The 15,087-nt window shown below is 49.9% G+C and overlaps 5 protein-coding genes across 5 annotated transcripts; 2 read left to right on the top strand and 3 right to left on the bottom strand.

The window, feature by feature from the left end:
• Positions 1 to 56: 56 nt before the first annotated feature.
• On the bottom strand, positions 57 to 4,349 carry A1O9_03313 (uncharacterized protein; the record flags this gene model as incomplete). The annotated part of the gene is made up of 1 exon (XM_013408879.1): positions 57 to 4,349. The coding sequence occupies one exon, from the start codon at positions 4,347 to 4,349 to the stop codon at positions 57 to 59; it is 4,293 nt and encodes a 1,430-aa protein (XP_013264333.1).
• Positions 4,350 to 5,860: 1,511 nt separating this feature from the next.
• A1O9_03312 (uncharacterized protein) lies at positions 5,861 to 8,797 on the top strand (the record flags this gene model as incomplete). The annotated part of the gene is made up of 2 exons (XM_013408878.1): positions 5,861 to 5,927; positions 5,982 to 8,797. 2 exons carry the CDS (start codon positions 5,861 to 5,863, stop codon positions 8,795 to 8,797), a joined length of 2,883 nt encoding a protein of 960 aa, XP_013264332.1.
• A 493-nt stretch (positions 8,798 to 9,290) lies between these two features.
• On the top strand, positions 9,291 to 10,359 carry A1O9_03311 (uncharacterized protein; the record flags this gene model as incomplete). The annotated part of the gene is made up of 2 exons (XM_013408877.1): positions 9,291 to 9,352; positions 9,432 to 10,359. 2 exons carry the CDS (start codon positions 9,291 to 9,293, stop codon positions 10,357 to 10,359), a joined length of 990 nt encoding a protein of 329 aa, XP_013264331.1.
• A 608-nt stretch (positions 10,360 to 10,967) lies between these two features.
• A1O9_03310 (uncharacterized protein) lies at positions 10,968 to 11,549 on the bottom strand (the record flags this gene model as incomplete). The annotated part of the gene is made up of 1 exon (XM_013408876.1): positions 10,968 to 11,549. The coding sequence occupies one exon, from the start codon at positions 11,547 to 11,549 to the stop codon at positions 10,968 to 10,970; it is 582 nt and encodes a 193-aa protein (XP_013264330.1).
• Positions 11,550 to 12,131: 582 nt separating this feature from the next.
• On the bottom strand, positions 12,132 to 13,182 carry A1O9_03309 (uncharacterized protein; the record flags this gene model as incomplete). Its single annotated transcript, XM_013408875.1, has 3 exons — positions 12,132 to 12,387; positions 12,456 to 12,612; positions 12,678 to 13,182. 3 exons carry the CDS (start codon positions 13,180 to 13,182, stop codon positions 12,132 to 12,134), a joined length of 918 nt encoding a protein of 305 aa, XP_013264329.1.
• Positions 13,183 to 15,087: the final 1,905 nt, after the last annotated feature.

Below are 15,087 nucleotides of genomic sequence, written 5' to 3'. Positions count from 1 at the left end.
TGCCTGGTTACCAATTGTTGCTCCATTCCCATTTCTGTTTTCTAGGCTCTGTTCTATCAGAGCGTCCAGGAACTAAAGTCCAGCTGAGCTGCCAACGTACCATCTCTACGAGGTCCACTCAACTCGTCTCGAGGAACTGGCGTTCTTCTGCCGCCGGATGATCCAGGCGCAGAAGATGTAGTTGTGTTAGATGACAGCCCTGTTACCAGCTGTTTGTCACCCGATTTGGCCATTACACGTTCTTTGAGCATCTTGATGTGCTGTAGTCTCGTCCGCCATTCGCTTGGATATTCAGTATCGCTATCTTTAGTGTTCCATGTTCCACAAAATTGGCTCGCGTTGATTGCCAACACTCGAACGAATTGTGCAAGCTTAGCTGCAGAAATAATCTTAGGTTCTGCCGCCGGTGAGAGGTTCGGCAGTCCGTCTTTGGTGATGACATGGACCCGATAGAACCCTGGAATGAAATCCTTTTCCTCTTTCACTCTCCCCCGGCATGCTGGCCTGATGACAATATTGACATAATTGAGTTGTGACCTGAAATTGTCCATCTCCCAAGGCGCTCCTGATCGGTTGAAGACGATGTTCACATGACAATTACCCACATGTGACTTCTTGGTGATACATTGCGGATCCTCCTCCAGATCAGTCGGCATCAGAGTAGGGACATGATACACGATCTCCGCCACTCGATCACGCCATGCTATTGTGTTCTCACCGTCTCGCGGATATTCCAATCCTTGTGGATTGTACCGAAGCGGCGGCTGCAACGAGACCACATAGCCAAGTCCTCCCAGGAGACGTTCAAAGTCTTGAGATCCACTCGTGTTGGCAAGATAATCTGGCTCTGTCAACTGCCCTGGACCAATATACAGCACCCCTATCTTGTGGCTAGCCACGGTTGGAACTCGATCGAAAATCTCCAGCGCTCGAGTTACGTAGTCTTCTTGTGGTAGCTGAATGGGCTGGTCAGCAAGACTGGTTGTTGCTGCACTAGCCATCATTTGAAGAAGCACGTGCGAAGGAAGTATCTCCGTTGTCGCTTCTTGATGCCGTATCTCCGTTTGACTGGGAGTGTGATGAGAAGGAAGACGTGCGGTATTCTGCTGATAAGTGGCATATGTTGTTCCCGACGCCTGCCGTTTGGTGATCTGTGACTTGCCACTACGCCCTGCAGTTTCTGCCGTTATGACACTCAAACCTACAATCCAAGACGCAGTAGAGACTGGCCCGTCGTCTGGTCCAGCAAAATTTGGGTCAGGTGAAGTCTCCCCAAGATCGGAAAATGCTGTCCTCTGCATCATGTCGATCAACACCTGACTCTGTTCATCAATGGTCTCTTCTCCGCGCGAATTCTTCCACACGAGTCGAGGAACAATCCAGGAGATGTATTTGGCTCGAGTCTCAAGTCGGAGGGACAAGAACCAAAAGATCATGTTATGATAAGCCAAGGCAGCTGCGTATTGTGGCATTCCATGGTCAGTCAGCATTGCTGCTCTGTACGGTGGTCGGCGGAAATTCATCCCACTGTGTCGAGCTACAACACTCGCTCTGCCTTGTGATGTCGAAGAAGTATGATATTGCTCGCGAGTCTTCTCAAGGAACTGAATACAGATGCCAAATATTATTTGTATTTCGTCAGGATTCAGGTTCGAGTGCATTTCTGTTTGGAGAGCAACCTCTGTCAAAAACTCAAGAATGTGGCTTGTGAGGTGGGCCTGCGTCATATTCTTGGACATTTTGTCGATGATCGTAGGATACAAAGTCGCTACTGAAGATGGTATTTCGAGACTGCACACCGACAGTGCATGGATACAATTCCGGGATGTGCCCTCCCAGGACGCACCAAGCCCTGAGATGAACGCACGCACAAGGTCGTCGCCAAATCCTTTCTGGATAGATTCCAATTTCATCGTTGCGTACGGGATCAGAGAAGTGAGGAAATGAAACATGCATATGGCCACATCAGACTTCTTCAATCCACTAGACACAGGCGCTTCGCGAAAAGTCGCATTGACAATCTGCCCACAGAGGACTTGTCGAAGCTTTATCACCGCTTGGATAGAGTTGAGAAATAGTGCTATGTTGCTCAACTGTGCGCCCACGTGAACGATCGTGTAGCTGTACGTCTCCCAATCCACATCCGTTTGTAAACACCGGGTAATATTCATCAACCATGTGTCCATGTCTAATTCGGCTTGTATTTGAGCGCCAGTCTTGATGTCAACATTCAGAATCTCCGAAGAACGCCCAGCAAAGGGATGGTCCACTTCCTCGGTATCGGGATAGATCCAAATAGGGTCATTTGCATCCGATCTGGTCGACAAGCTCGTGCTGCTGGCCGAGTGGCGTTGTGGAGTAGGTATCTCGTAAGTAAAGATCTCGGCTGATTCACGAGTGCGTAGCAATGCAGCGGCGATGTCGGAGCTCTCGCTGGTGGTGTTGATGTAGATGTAGCCTGCATCATCCGCACGCAATCGAAAAAGAAGTCGCTTCGAGACAAGCCGCGCAATTCGAGACTTGCAGCGGGGACTTGCGACTTCAAGTAAGATCTCAAATGCTCGTACTGCAGCATTGGCATCGGTGTGAAGGCTATAAGCGAAGATAGTTACAAGCACCCTGGCTGCTAAGATAGCTAGTCCACCGTTCCAGGAACCTGATGTCGGACCGATGAATATAAGACTGCTAAGCTTCTCAAGAGTCCTCATTGTCAAAGCAGGTTCTTGAGCGGCCGCTTCGTAGCTACCAGCCATGTATTGCAAGGACCTGAGGAGCATCTCAAAGACTTGTCGGTCTCGCTCAATATCGATCTGAGTTAATAGTTTGTCAAGGATCCAACTGTACGCATGCGTACTCACTCGCGTAGAATCGGAGTCGCCTTCAGTCAATCTATCCCCAGAGTGTAAGACAATTTCGATCCCCCTGAGACGACAGGGCAGAGGTAATGTGGTATTTCGAACAATGTGTTGATAGACTTTGTCGGCGTACTCTCTTCTGATCTCGTTTTCATCAGCCTGGAGATAGTGGTCTTTCAGGTTACCCAAAGTAAGCATGAGCTGATGGGCCTCAGCAAATTGCGGGTATGAGAGAAAGAATTCATCGATAATTTCACGAGCAGGGGAACCAAGATGCTCGAACAAAGTCCCCAAATCTCGCCCGATCTTCTTGGCCATGGTTTCTCGATCGCGAAAGTGCCGTTCATATTGTCGGTGATCGTCCTCTTGTAAAGGTGTGGGAGGCAAGGCATGGTTTTCACTTCTGCCAGTTTGACTGCTGAGCGGGCTTGCCTTCAAACAGAGACTCACACCGCCAACAATTTTGCCAAAATCAAGGTTTGTGATCTCTTCCTGCCTCGTGTTGCAGCTGAGCAAAGAATGAAATGTACTGAGGACATCATGACCAAAACGGAAAATGCCTTGGATGCTAGCAGTGTACAGCGTGTCCACGGTGTCCTCCAACGGGAGGATGAATTGGCCACTGTCTTTCATTTCCGGCAATAGTATCCGTAGGAGTCGTGTTGCTCCTCTGGCGTGAGAGAGGTTTTTGCTGTTGTTGGCGGCGGTCGGGGTCAGGATAAACGAGAACAGCACATTGATGACCTGCTCACTAAGATACCCCGTGGCCAAAATCTTCGCACAATCAAAGAGATGCTCAGGTGTTTCGGGTAGATTGGCAGTTGAAGCACACAAAACCACCAAAGTCTGCTCGAGCCCGCTCTCAGGAAAGTCAAAGTTGGCTGCAATGGCATGCAGAACATTAATCCCGGCATTGATGTCCGATTGTCGGCTAGCATTGAGGCATATAGTCGTTATGGTTTCCACGGTTTGAGATAGCTCTGCAACATCAATACCCGAATGGCCCAATGTGATGAAGTCGGCAACATAGCGTAGTAACCAGTCTAGGTGCTTTTGCTCTTTGTGGGACGTGGTTCTAGCGGTCTTGTTTTCCTTCCTCTCTCGATCAGACTTTACTGACCACAGAGCAAGCCACTGATTAAGTAATGAAAGAAGAGAGCCGTTGGCAGAATCCCCATCGATCTGCTGAGTCGCATTTTGAAGTTTGTAGGATACATCAGTCCCTGGTTTATGGTCGTCAAAAGCGAGAAGCCATTGACGTACTTCATCGGATGATTCGCTCAATGCTAGACCTTGTCTCAGTATTTCAGATAAATTCAGGACTGGTCCATTATCAGATGACTTCTCTGAGGCAGTCTCGCTTCGTGAAGCCGTAAGCGCTCCATCTAAGTCTTGTTGTGATGTAGAATGTGGAGGAAGAGATGGATCCTTGGGTTCCACATCATGCCTGGCATCGGTTGACGCTCCCTGTAACGAATCATTTTCTGTCGACATACGACTTGATATTTGTGCTGCATGAAGAAACGTTAGCTAAGACGTCAAGCCCTGCAGGACAGATTCAATGATGATGAGTGCCCAGCAAATAAATGAAACTTATCAACGATGGCAATGCAGGTGATGCCCAGAAAGAAAGGATTCCCAACATGGATGGGGGGCATTACATGACAAAGGCTAACTATCTTATCTGTGAGGCTTTTCCAGCCAGACATCGATAAGGCTTAGGGGGAAAGTGGCATCATTTGACAGGGCTTCTCACCTGGGGTATGGTTGACGGTTAAAGCGATCTATCGCGGGTGGAGATGCAGCATTTGGAAGGCTTCGAATGCCTCCTTTTTTCTTTTTGCGAGTCTGTCTGTGGCGAACCTGATCTTCTACCTCATGAAAGCCGGTTGCAATCAATAGTCTTATTCTAGTAGGGAAATCCACCTTCTAGGCTTCTGGAATGACGTGAGTTGGGGTAAAGGAAATTGGTCAGGATCAGTCCGGAGTAGCGAGTAGAAGCGGTCGCCTGCTGGAAATGGAACACACTGGAGCAACGGGACATTCGATGCAGAAAAAGGAAAACAATATTGAAGGGATTGAGACCAGGACAGTACAGAGTTGTGTACTAAATAGTAGTCGTAGGAGCAGTAGTGGTGATTTTGGTGGTGGTGAGTTGTGACATGTTCAAGCCTGTTAGGCAGATAATAGGTTTTAGGTTGGGTACGGAGTAAGGGAAGGCATCTGTAGTGCTGAAGCCAAGTCGGAAATGTCAAATTCTCCCTCCAACTGGGACTCTGGGAGGCACAAAGTGAGGCCTGCCAGTGGCCCAGTGATCTGGCCCATGGACTGTGGTCAAGGGGGCACCTCCATTAAGTCTCTAACACACGGTGGCGAGGTCTGAGTCCTGACATTCGCTAGCAATTGCACAATTCATCCTTTCTTCTGCTTGACCAAGTCTTTTTTCTTCTCAGTAAGATGCGGGCCGAGCAAGGCCAGCAATTAGACCTTGCTTGTTGTGAAAACTTTACACCACCCGTATCGCTTTCTTGTTTATCTTTTAGGTATCTCAGGTCCTCCGTGTGCTTCTTCCAGGCTACCCAAGCACCCCAAGCACCCAGCACCCAGCCCCGGGCAGAGCTGACTCAGCATGTATTCGTGTATTGACTCAATGATTGACCGCACTTATCATCCGGTGAAGTCTATCTCCATGAAACGCAGAGCGCCACCATAGTTCAAGGCGGTGAGGAGTTATTCTGCCGTGAACCGATCATTGCTCCGTTGCTCCCATAAACAATTCCATCATGGAGGCTCATCCTACCCAGGAAGTCCACGTTTCTGTTCACAGTCTTTGCATATACAAATTGCGAGCGCTCCCTTTGTTCTCATTCGTCTCAGTCTCTTCCGTTCCTGATCCACCGACTTCTTCTGTATCTGACAGCACTCTCTCCCCCTCCACGATGCGTTAAGTCTGTCGATCTCATAACTGCGCCTGCTCAGAACCAAGTCAACTCTGCGTCGCAATCATGGCTGCTTTAGGCCCTCTCGCTCAACTTTTGGATGCAAGTCTTGATCCTAGACAAAACAAAGAAGGTTGGCCAAAACTGCGACGACGGTTTTACTCTTCAACACTGACATCCTCTTCAGCGGAACTCAAAATTCGAGCCGAAGAGAAAAAGCCTGGCTTTGCTCTCCTCCTACTCCATATCACCGCCTCGAGTGATTTCCAGTACAATACGAGACTTGCGAGTGCCCTGTTCTTCAAAAACTTCATAAAGCGCAACTGGACTGATGTTGAGGGCAACTACAAACTTCCTCAACAAGACGTCACTGCTATCAAGACTGAGATCGTGGGTCTCATGATCGCCGTCCCCAGAGGTATTCAAACACAGCTAGGTGAGGCTATCAGCGTAATTGCCGATAGTGACTTCTGGGAGCGCTGGGACACCCTGGTGGATGAGCTCATTTCCAGACTCAAAAAGGATGATCCTATCGTCAATGTTGGAGTGTTGCAAGTTGCACACTCAATATTTGCAAGATGGCGGCCTCTATTCCGATCTGACGAACTATTTACCGAGATCAACCACGTGCTTTCTAAGTTTGCCCAACCTTTCCTCACCCTGTGGCAGAATCTCGATGCCCACATCGGAATCCATGGCAATGACAAGGTTGCTCTTGAGAATGCGTTCACCGAGCTTGACCTGGTCATGCAATTGTTTTATGACCTCTCTTGCCAAGATCTATCCCCCATCTTTGAAGACAACCTTCAAGGAATCTCTGGCCTACTTTTGAAGTACCTTGAATACGACAATAGCCTTCTCCACACCGATGACGAGTCGGAAGCTGGCCCGCTTGAAAACATAAAAGCCAATATTTTCGAAGCCTTGACGCTCTACATTGGCAAGTACTACGACGATTTCTCAAAATACGTTGGTGGTTTTGTGGGAAGCTCGTGGAATTTATTGACCAATACTGGGCCCGAGCCGAAGAATGATATTCTTGTTAGCAAGGCTCTGCAATTTTTGACATCCATTGGTGGCATCAAACAGCAAGCACAGACTTTCAGCGATCCGAATACCCAAACTCAAATAATTGAGAAGGTTATTCTTCCAAATGTGGCGCTACGAGACTCTGATGTTGAAACCTTCGAGGATGAACCGATCGAATTCATTCGTCGAGATCTCGAGGGTTCCGACAGCGAAACTCGCAGACGAGCGGCCGGAGATTTCCTTCGCCAACTCAGTGATCAATTCGAACAATCTGTGACCGGAATTGCCATGACTTATGTCCAGAAAGCTTTGGACGAATTCTCACGCAACCCACAAGAAAATTGGAGAGCCAAGGATATGGCTATTAGCTTGTTTTTCGCACTGGCATCCAAAGGCGCTACCACCTCCACTCACGGGGTCACAAAGACAAATGGCCTGGTGGATATTGGCGATTTTTTCTCCAAGAATCTCGCTCACGATCTGCAAGACGAAGATACCCACCCCCTGCTCAAGGTCGACGCGATTAAGTACCTGTACGTTTTCAGGAGTGTCATCACAAAAGAGCAATGGCAGCAAGTTATGCCTCTTCTCGTCAATCATCTCGGAAACTCTAATTATTGTGTCTACACATATGCAGCAGTAGCAGTAGAGAGGGTACTGGCCATGACTGACGACACTGGCAAATCCGTGATTGATGCATCCAATATCGCACCCCTCGCACCAAGTCTACTGGAGCACCTCTTTAGCCTAGTGGAGAAAGACCGAGCTGCAGAAAAAGTTCAAGAAAATGAGTTCCTCATGCGTTGCATCATGAGAGTACTGATAGTGATCAAAGAAGGTATCTCAACTGTGGCTCAGAGTGTACTACAACACCTTACAAACATCACGACGATTATATCTGCCAATCCCAGCAATCCCAGATTCTACTACTACCATTTCGAAAGCTTAGGCGCCTTGATCAGATTCACAGGAGCAGCCCAGTCAGAAGCGTTAGGGTCTGTTCTCTTCAATCCTTTCCTCGCCATTCTCTCTGGTGGTGTGGAAGAGTTCATACCTTATGTATTTCAGTTGATGGCAGCATTGCTTGAAGCCGAGCCATCGAAACCACTACCCTCGCAATATCAACCACTGATTGCCCCAATCATTGCCCCAACTTTATGGGAACAGCGTGGCAATGTACCAGCCTTGGTGAGACTGCTCTGCGCGATCATTGTTCGAGCCCAAGAACAATTGATCAGTGGTAATCAGGTCGAACACGTTCTTGGGATCTTCCAGAAATTGGTTGCAACAAAGGTCTACGAAGGCTATGGGTTTGACTTGCTCGAGAATGTTATTTCGAATTTCCCACCTCCTGCGCTGGAGCAATACTGGGTACATATCCTGAACATCATGCTCTCGCGTTTACAGAATAAGCAGACGCAGACTTTTACGTCAAGATTCATCAGATTTTACCATTTTGTGTCCTCGCGAGATGATAAAGGGCTGGGAACGGACTTCTTCATTGCAGCCACAGACCGGGTACAGCAAGACGTCTTCCGCCAGTTGTATCTGAGCATCATCCTTCCCAAAACACAAGAACTGGCGCGGCCTCTTGATCGCAAAATCGCAGCCATCTCATTCACCAAAACCTTAGCCAATTCCGAGGCTTTTGTCACCCGATATCCAAAGGGCTGGCCGCTGACTTGCAACGCTTTGCTCAAATTGCTTGAAGACCCACCTCTACCACCAAAGGCTGATGATCATATTGCCGAACTAGATGTTGAGGACTCTGGCTTTGGTGTTGGTTTTACACAGCTCAACACAGTTCGGCCACCAGTCAAAGATCCATTCGCCGACGTGATAGATCTGAGAAAATGGGTGGGCCATTATCTCAAAGCAGCAGATCAGCAACATGGTGGCAGAATTGGGGAGACTGTCAACGAGACTCTGAGCGCTGATGCAAAGAAGGTCTTGAGTGCTTACATGACTCTCTGATGGAGAAGCTCAGGGATTGGATGGAAATACCCTCCTAACCTCACGATCAGCGCGTCTGCGATCGAAGTTTATGATGCAGATTTCTCGATGGGACGGTATAGAGTAGGCAGTGAAGGAGACAGCCACAAAAGCGTGTAAACACATATGAGCCCCACATGGGCAAAAGGAGACATAATGCTGATTTGAGAACCCACTAGTAAGGACTCCTTCTGCTAGGCAGTACCTAGAAAAAAATTGAGTAGCGTACTTACCTACGTATAGATGTTAGAGATGTACGTGAAGCTTGAAACGGGGGACATCAATTCCGCCTAATTAACAAACTTGCCAATCTGTGATAAGCGATAACAAATGTCTTGGCATATTTCTCTCCGCCTTTTTCGAAACTTTTTTCGAGTTGCGTCCTCTGGAGGCCGCAAAGTCTCATCGTTCTCTTAAATGGCAACCAAAAGCCGACCTTTTTTACCGTATTTAGAGTCCTGAATACTTATTGAAGATGTCTTCAGACGAGATAGTCTGGCAAGTCATCAACCAGCAATTTTGTTCGTTCAAGCTCAAGTGAGTTTCTTTTTCATCGGCAAGACATACGCAGGCAAGGGAATCGAGCAGCTAACGAAGATAAAATTTCCACGTCCAGGCTAAGCACGAAAGAGCAAAACTTCTGCCGGAACGAATACAACCTGACGGGGTTCTGCAACCGACAGTCGTGCCCGCTCGCGAACTCGCGGTATGCCACGGTACGACCAGACCCTGAGACGGGGGCGCTGTGCCTGTTCATCAAGAGCCCTGAGCGGACGCACCTCCCGTCCAAATGGTGGGAGAAGGTCAGGCTGCCGAACAACTACGAGAAGGCGCTGGCGCAGATCGACGAGAAGCTGGTGTACTGGCCGAAATTCTACATCCACAAGTGCAAGCAGCGGCTCACGCGGCTGACGCAGGTGGCGATCCGACAGCGGCGCATTGCGAAAGAGGAGGAACGGCTCGGCGAGAAGCTCGTGCCTAAACTCGCGCCCAAGATCAGAAGGAGGGAGGAGACGAGAGAGCGCAAGGCCGAGAGCGCGGCCAAGGTGGAGCGTGCCATCGAGCGGGAGTTGATTGATCGTTTGAGAAGCGGTGCGTATGGTGATCGGCCGATCAACGTGGAAGAGAATATCTGGAAGAAGGTGTTGCGTGGGTTGGAGCGGGCCGAGAAGGGAGAAGAAGCAGAGGACCTCGAGGAGGAGGAGGATGAGCTCGAGGGCGAAGCCGAAGCCGAGGTCGAGTATGTCTCCGATTTCGAGGAAAGCGAAGACGAGGAGGAGCGTGAGATGGAGGACTTCGACGACTGGCTTGGCGGAGAGAGTGCCGATGAAGTGGACGCTTCAGACGTCTCCGGCAGTGACGAAGGATCATCAGAGGACAGCAATGAAAGCAGCGAAGAAGATGATGACGAGGTCGAAGCAAAGGTCGCACCTGGTGGGAAGAGGAAACGCGCCGCTCCTCCACCCAAGCCTCGCAAGAAAGCAGGTCGGGTTGAGATCGAGTATGAGACGGAATTGCCACCACGGGAACTCACAGTTGCTTGAGGTGCCTTACGCATGAATAACAAAATCACAGTCATGATAATAGTGGTATACACCGCTGGTCAATTGCACTTTATCTTTCCGTCGTTATGTTCCGAGTCGGATAGCCGAATCAAATCGCCTGAGAGACCCGATTATTCCAAGGGTCTCATTGCGTCAATGCTTCGTTCAGAATTGAGGCATTCCATCGGATCACAGCTCCCTTTTTGGTCACATCCATCCTCTCTCCATAGTCGGGCAGACTAGCGTAGGATGAGTCCTGTACTCCAGGATAGATCCTTGTTGAGCCCGAAGGCAAGTAGGTTCAACGTGAGTCGTGGAGACAGTTCGGAATGATGAGTGCCTCGTGCGTCTTTTGGTGGTAGGCTCTCACTCCGAAGACAGCCATTGACACGATGCTGTGGACCAGAGAGTTTCCTTCAAAAGCGGTGCTGGGCTAGTCTTCGAGCCGTATCATATTTGTCGAGTTTCTCGATAGTAAGAGAGACGAGTGATTGGGGCTTCAAGATGAAGCCCAACGCCCGCCCTCAATTATTATGCCTTCTAGTGCAATTTCTCCTTGAGAAGTCACACACTCTCGCATGGGATCCAACCACAATTGGTCTCGATTATCATCTTTCCCTTTTTAGTTCATCTGGCTCTTCGCCCTTGGCGCCAGCACCGGTCGCGATATCAGCGTCAAAGCCCTCTTCTTCTTCTCTTTGTCTCCTCCTCTTTTCCTGCCTAGCCATAGGATGCTCACCATCCTCAGGGACCTCACCGGCCTTCAGCCCTAAAGCCCGTCTCAACCTGTCACTCTCACGCTCCTTCGCCTCCGCCATCTCATGCACCTGGTAACTCTTAAGCCGACTCTTTGAGCCACTGCCAGCACCACTCCTCGACCTCTCCATCTCTCGCGTCAACTTCTCACGCAGCTTGTCTGTCTCTTCCTCGATCTCGTCGTCGTCAAGTTTGCCCGCGTCTTCGAGCCCGTCGCGCAGTTCCAGCACTTTCACCTCGATCTCTCGCAGCCGGTCGTGCTTGAGGATGTCTTCATCGGGCTTGCGTGTCCTAGGCGGCCCGCCTCGGTTGCCGTCGAGCGTGTAGGGCACTCCGACACCCGCATCGCGTGGTTTCAGGACTGAGAGGTTGCGCTGCACGTACCCCGACGTGCCTGAGCCGCGGGGTGTTGAGAGCCCGACGTTGGAGGACATCGTTATGGATGATTCTGGTGTGAGGCGCTAGGCGCCGGGCGTATGAGGTTTTAGTCTGGGGAATGAAGAGATCAGGGAGATTTCACGCGGTCCAGAGCATGGCTTGCGCACTCCGAGAACAAGATTAAGCAGCTGGCTTCGGTGGTGTCGAAGAATCCAAGATTGGGAATTCAAATCCGCTTATCGCTGCGGGACAATCTTTATCACCACGTGACTATAAATTCGCCCTTACATACCTTCACCTTCTTCTAGGGATGAACCATTCAGAAAGATCTCACCGTTCGAGGTGAAGTTGCAACACTGAGTAATGGAAGCAATACAGTTTCCCACTCCTTGCGTGATTTTGAATGTGATTTATGAAATTATCATGGGAGACCCTCGGCGCTCTACATGCTGAACCAAAATCTCCACATTGAAGGCCTTCGGGTCTGCCTTTGCTGCGCTCGTTGTCATCGTGCCACTACGCTGTTCACTTGCCCAATGTCAATACTATCTGAGACTGCTAGCTTTGCTCGAAGTCGGAATCGCTGCTCTAGCTCCTCCGATAGCGACTTCAAGCTCGCCCGGTATCCTTGGGTCGCGTCAAGTATCGATGAGCCATTTCTTCAAAAACGCGACCTGTGTGCCAGCATTCTGCTCAAACAACCTGCCAGAGTACGCTTCGAAATGACCACCATTGAGTAACTGCAACTGTTTAGGTTCTCTTGCTCTTGCGAAAGCTCCAATTGCCAGATCTGCCGGCGTCAGAACGTCTTCAGCTGCGATCGTCATCAGTAACGGGGTTGGCGCGATGTGTTCGATCAACTGTTGGGGCTCGTAACCACGGAACAGCTCGATCCTAGATTGCTCGAATGCTTAGAGATAGTGGCAAGGAGATGCCGTTCACGGACAGATAAGTATACTCACGATTTGAGACTGACGGTGTTTTTCCAGTTTGACTTCTTTTCCCAGGACGAAAAGAAGGTATAGCTATCCGGTGTAGGGAGAGCGGATGGTTTCAGAGGATCCTCGTCAACCACAGGCACGAAGCCTGCCTCGCCCCCGTTGGACCTCGTGATCCTATCTGCAGTGATCGCAATATTAGTCTTTGGGGGCGGGTGTGGTTCTGAACGCGACATGTCCACATACCTGCTGCAAACATGGCATTGAACCCAACCGCGAAATCTGGACGAACAAGACGGTTGAAATTGTCCCATCCGCTCACAAGCGGCGCTTGACTGAGCACGGCCTTGACTCTACGATCCACGGCGCCGACATAAAGAACGTGGCCACCACTATAGGACGATCCCCAGATGGCAATCTTATCTGGATTGACCTCTGGCCGCTGTGAGACATATGTGATAGCGTCGGAGTAGTCAGAGATCTGGAGCGACGGGACAATCTCATGTCTGGGTTCTCCTTCCTTGTGGTCACTGTCACCAAAGCCACGATTGTCGTAAACCAAGGCGGCAATGGGAAGTTTCGAGGTGAATTCTTCAGCAAAGGTGTTGAGGTCCATTTCCTTCAAGGCAGAAAAGCCATGAGCGAGAACCACGGCTGGAAGCTTATCGCCGCTGTGGTTCTCTGGCTTATAGAACCAACCACGTAATGTGACATGGTCGGAGGTTTTGAACTCAATATCCTCTCTGCCCATCGTTGAAGAAATGGCGCTACCTAGACGCTGAAGGAGAGAAAGGAATTCGAATATTGCGACGAACCGTACAGGACGCCTGATATCAGTTCTTGCAATCTAGAACCCGGGATAGCTGGGAGGGAACAAATGAACATCGAGACAAGACACAGCAATCCGGGAGAAGGGAAGCCATGGCCAAGCACGGCGAGGGCGAATATATGAAGAAACTGCTGTATTATCGAAGATTAGACCCTCGTTCCACTTCTCCTCGTCAGGTAGTGGATAGTCGTGTTCGCTAAAGGGAGAATGGCAAGCTACAGGCCTACAACATCCATTCATGATGGGCTCTACGATGAAGGAATGGGTGTCCAGTTTAACTTCATTTCAACCCCGCAATTGGTGTCATCAAACATCGGGCACCTCCATCTGGATGCATCTTCATCTGCACCATGCGCATGCGGTTGCGGTTGCGGTTGCGGTTCAACTTGGGCCATTTGCGACCGTTGCCAGTAGACTATCCTTTCTCCACCTGCTCTTTTGGATTCCTCTGTATATGTAGCGACACCCCAACTCTTAGGTACCGACGAGTAGTTAGGCTTTTCTGATGGTAACTTGGCGTCCGGCCTTCTTCTGGACTTGTACCGGGTAATTTGTGCAATAGTCTATCTCACGCTTTCGTTTCAGTCATCATTCGCACGGCGGAACCGTTCGTCGCGTCCGCTTCACGGTCGACCACGGAAAGTCTTGTGGTTGCGGCTCGCTAATTCCACAAGCTGCAGATTCGGACTGGTGAACGGGGCCGTGGCCTGAGATGACAACTTGTTACAAGCACTAACTTAGGTGTGACCGGGACCGCTCATCGGCTTTTGTCCGTTATCGTACCTCGTACTATGCATTCTTCAAGATGCCGGGTCGAATCAGACTAATCATTTAGAAGCCTGGAGAGGCAACTTTCCCAGCATCTTCCACACAAGTGACGTGTTAACGCAGGGTGCTCTCTCTAGCCCCGAGCAGGGATACAGCAATCTTGCATGCCGCCAATGCAAGCCCGTGCCTATGATGAAGCCCCAGCGTCCCCAAATTCCTCCGATACCTCACTAATAGTACCTCGTGCTTTGCTCCCTCGAGGCAGGTCGAACAGGCACATATCTCCCGATCGAACACACATGCAGACCCAGTCATTGTGCGGACATCCTAGGACCTCCGACTCAGAAACGAGGCTCTTTTATCATACATATCCCATAATTCGACAAACTCATGCCCTGGTTACCACTCCGTTGCATAGACCAAGGAATGTCTATTCCATTCCATCCAATCAACCATCCACGAGCTCACTAGAATTTGAGCATTCCCAGGTCCCCATGTTAACAGCTAAGGGGAGGGCGGGCAATCTGAGAAAAGAAACACTTCATCACGCGTTTAATACTGCTGTCATTGAGGTTGTTGATATTGCTGCTCGTCGAGTCGTCGATCCCTCTGGCATCCCCTCCGTCAAGTAGCCACTTCTATCATCCTTGCTTTCGTCGTAGGGGTTTTGGTTGGCACTTAACCCTGCATGTTTCTTCCATGATAGCCACTGCAACACCACTTGCAAATCTCGGTCTTCCTGCTTCCCTGTCGTACAACATGACTTCTATTGCAAACGAGACGATAGCCTCCAATCTCCTCTGTCTCTAAGGAAACTAACGATACCTGGAGATGTCAAAGTGAGGCCCGCATCGCTTGAAAGGTCGTCCTCACTATCCTCAGTATATACAAGCTCAAACGTGCCAGCCGATGGTTGCTTTTCAGCCGGCGCAACTTTCGAGGAATGCAGCGACCCCATGGTCTGACTTTGCCGTGGAGCATGCTCGGACAGACCGGACCTTCCGCAGGGATCGGTCGGACGTCCACCAAAACCCAGAAATTGACTCAATTTAGGGACTG

Source organism: Exophiala aquamarina (genome assembly GCF_000709125.1).
Source record: "Exophiala aquamarina CBS 119918 chromosome Unknown aczIA-supercont1.2, whole genome shotgun sequence".
NCBI classification, from domain to species: Eukaryota; Fungi; Ascomycota; class Eurotiomycetes; order Chaetothyriales; family Herpotrichiellaceae; genus Exophiala; species Exophiala aquamarina.
This window is presented reverse-complemented; position numbering and strand designations above follow the sequence as displayed.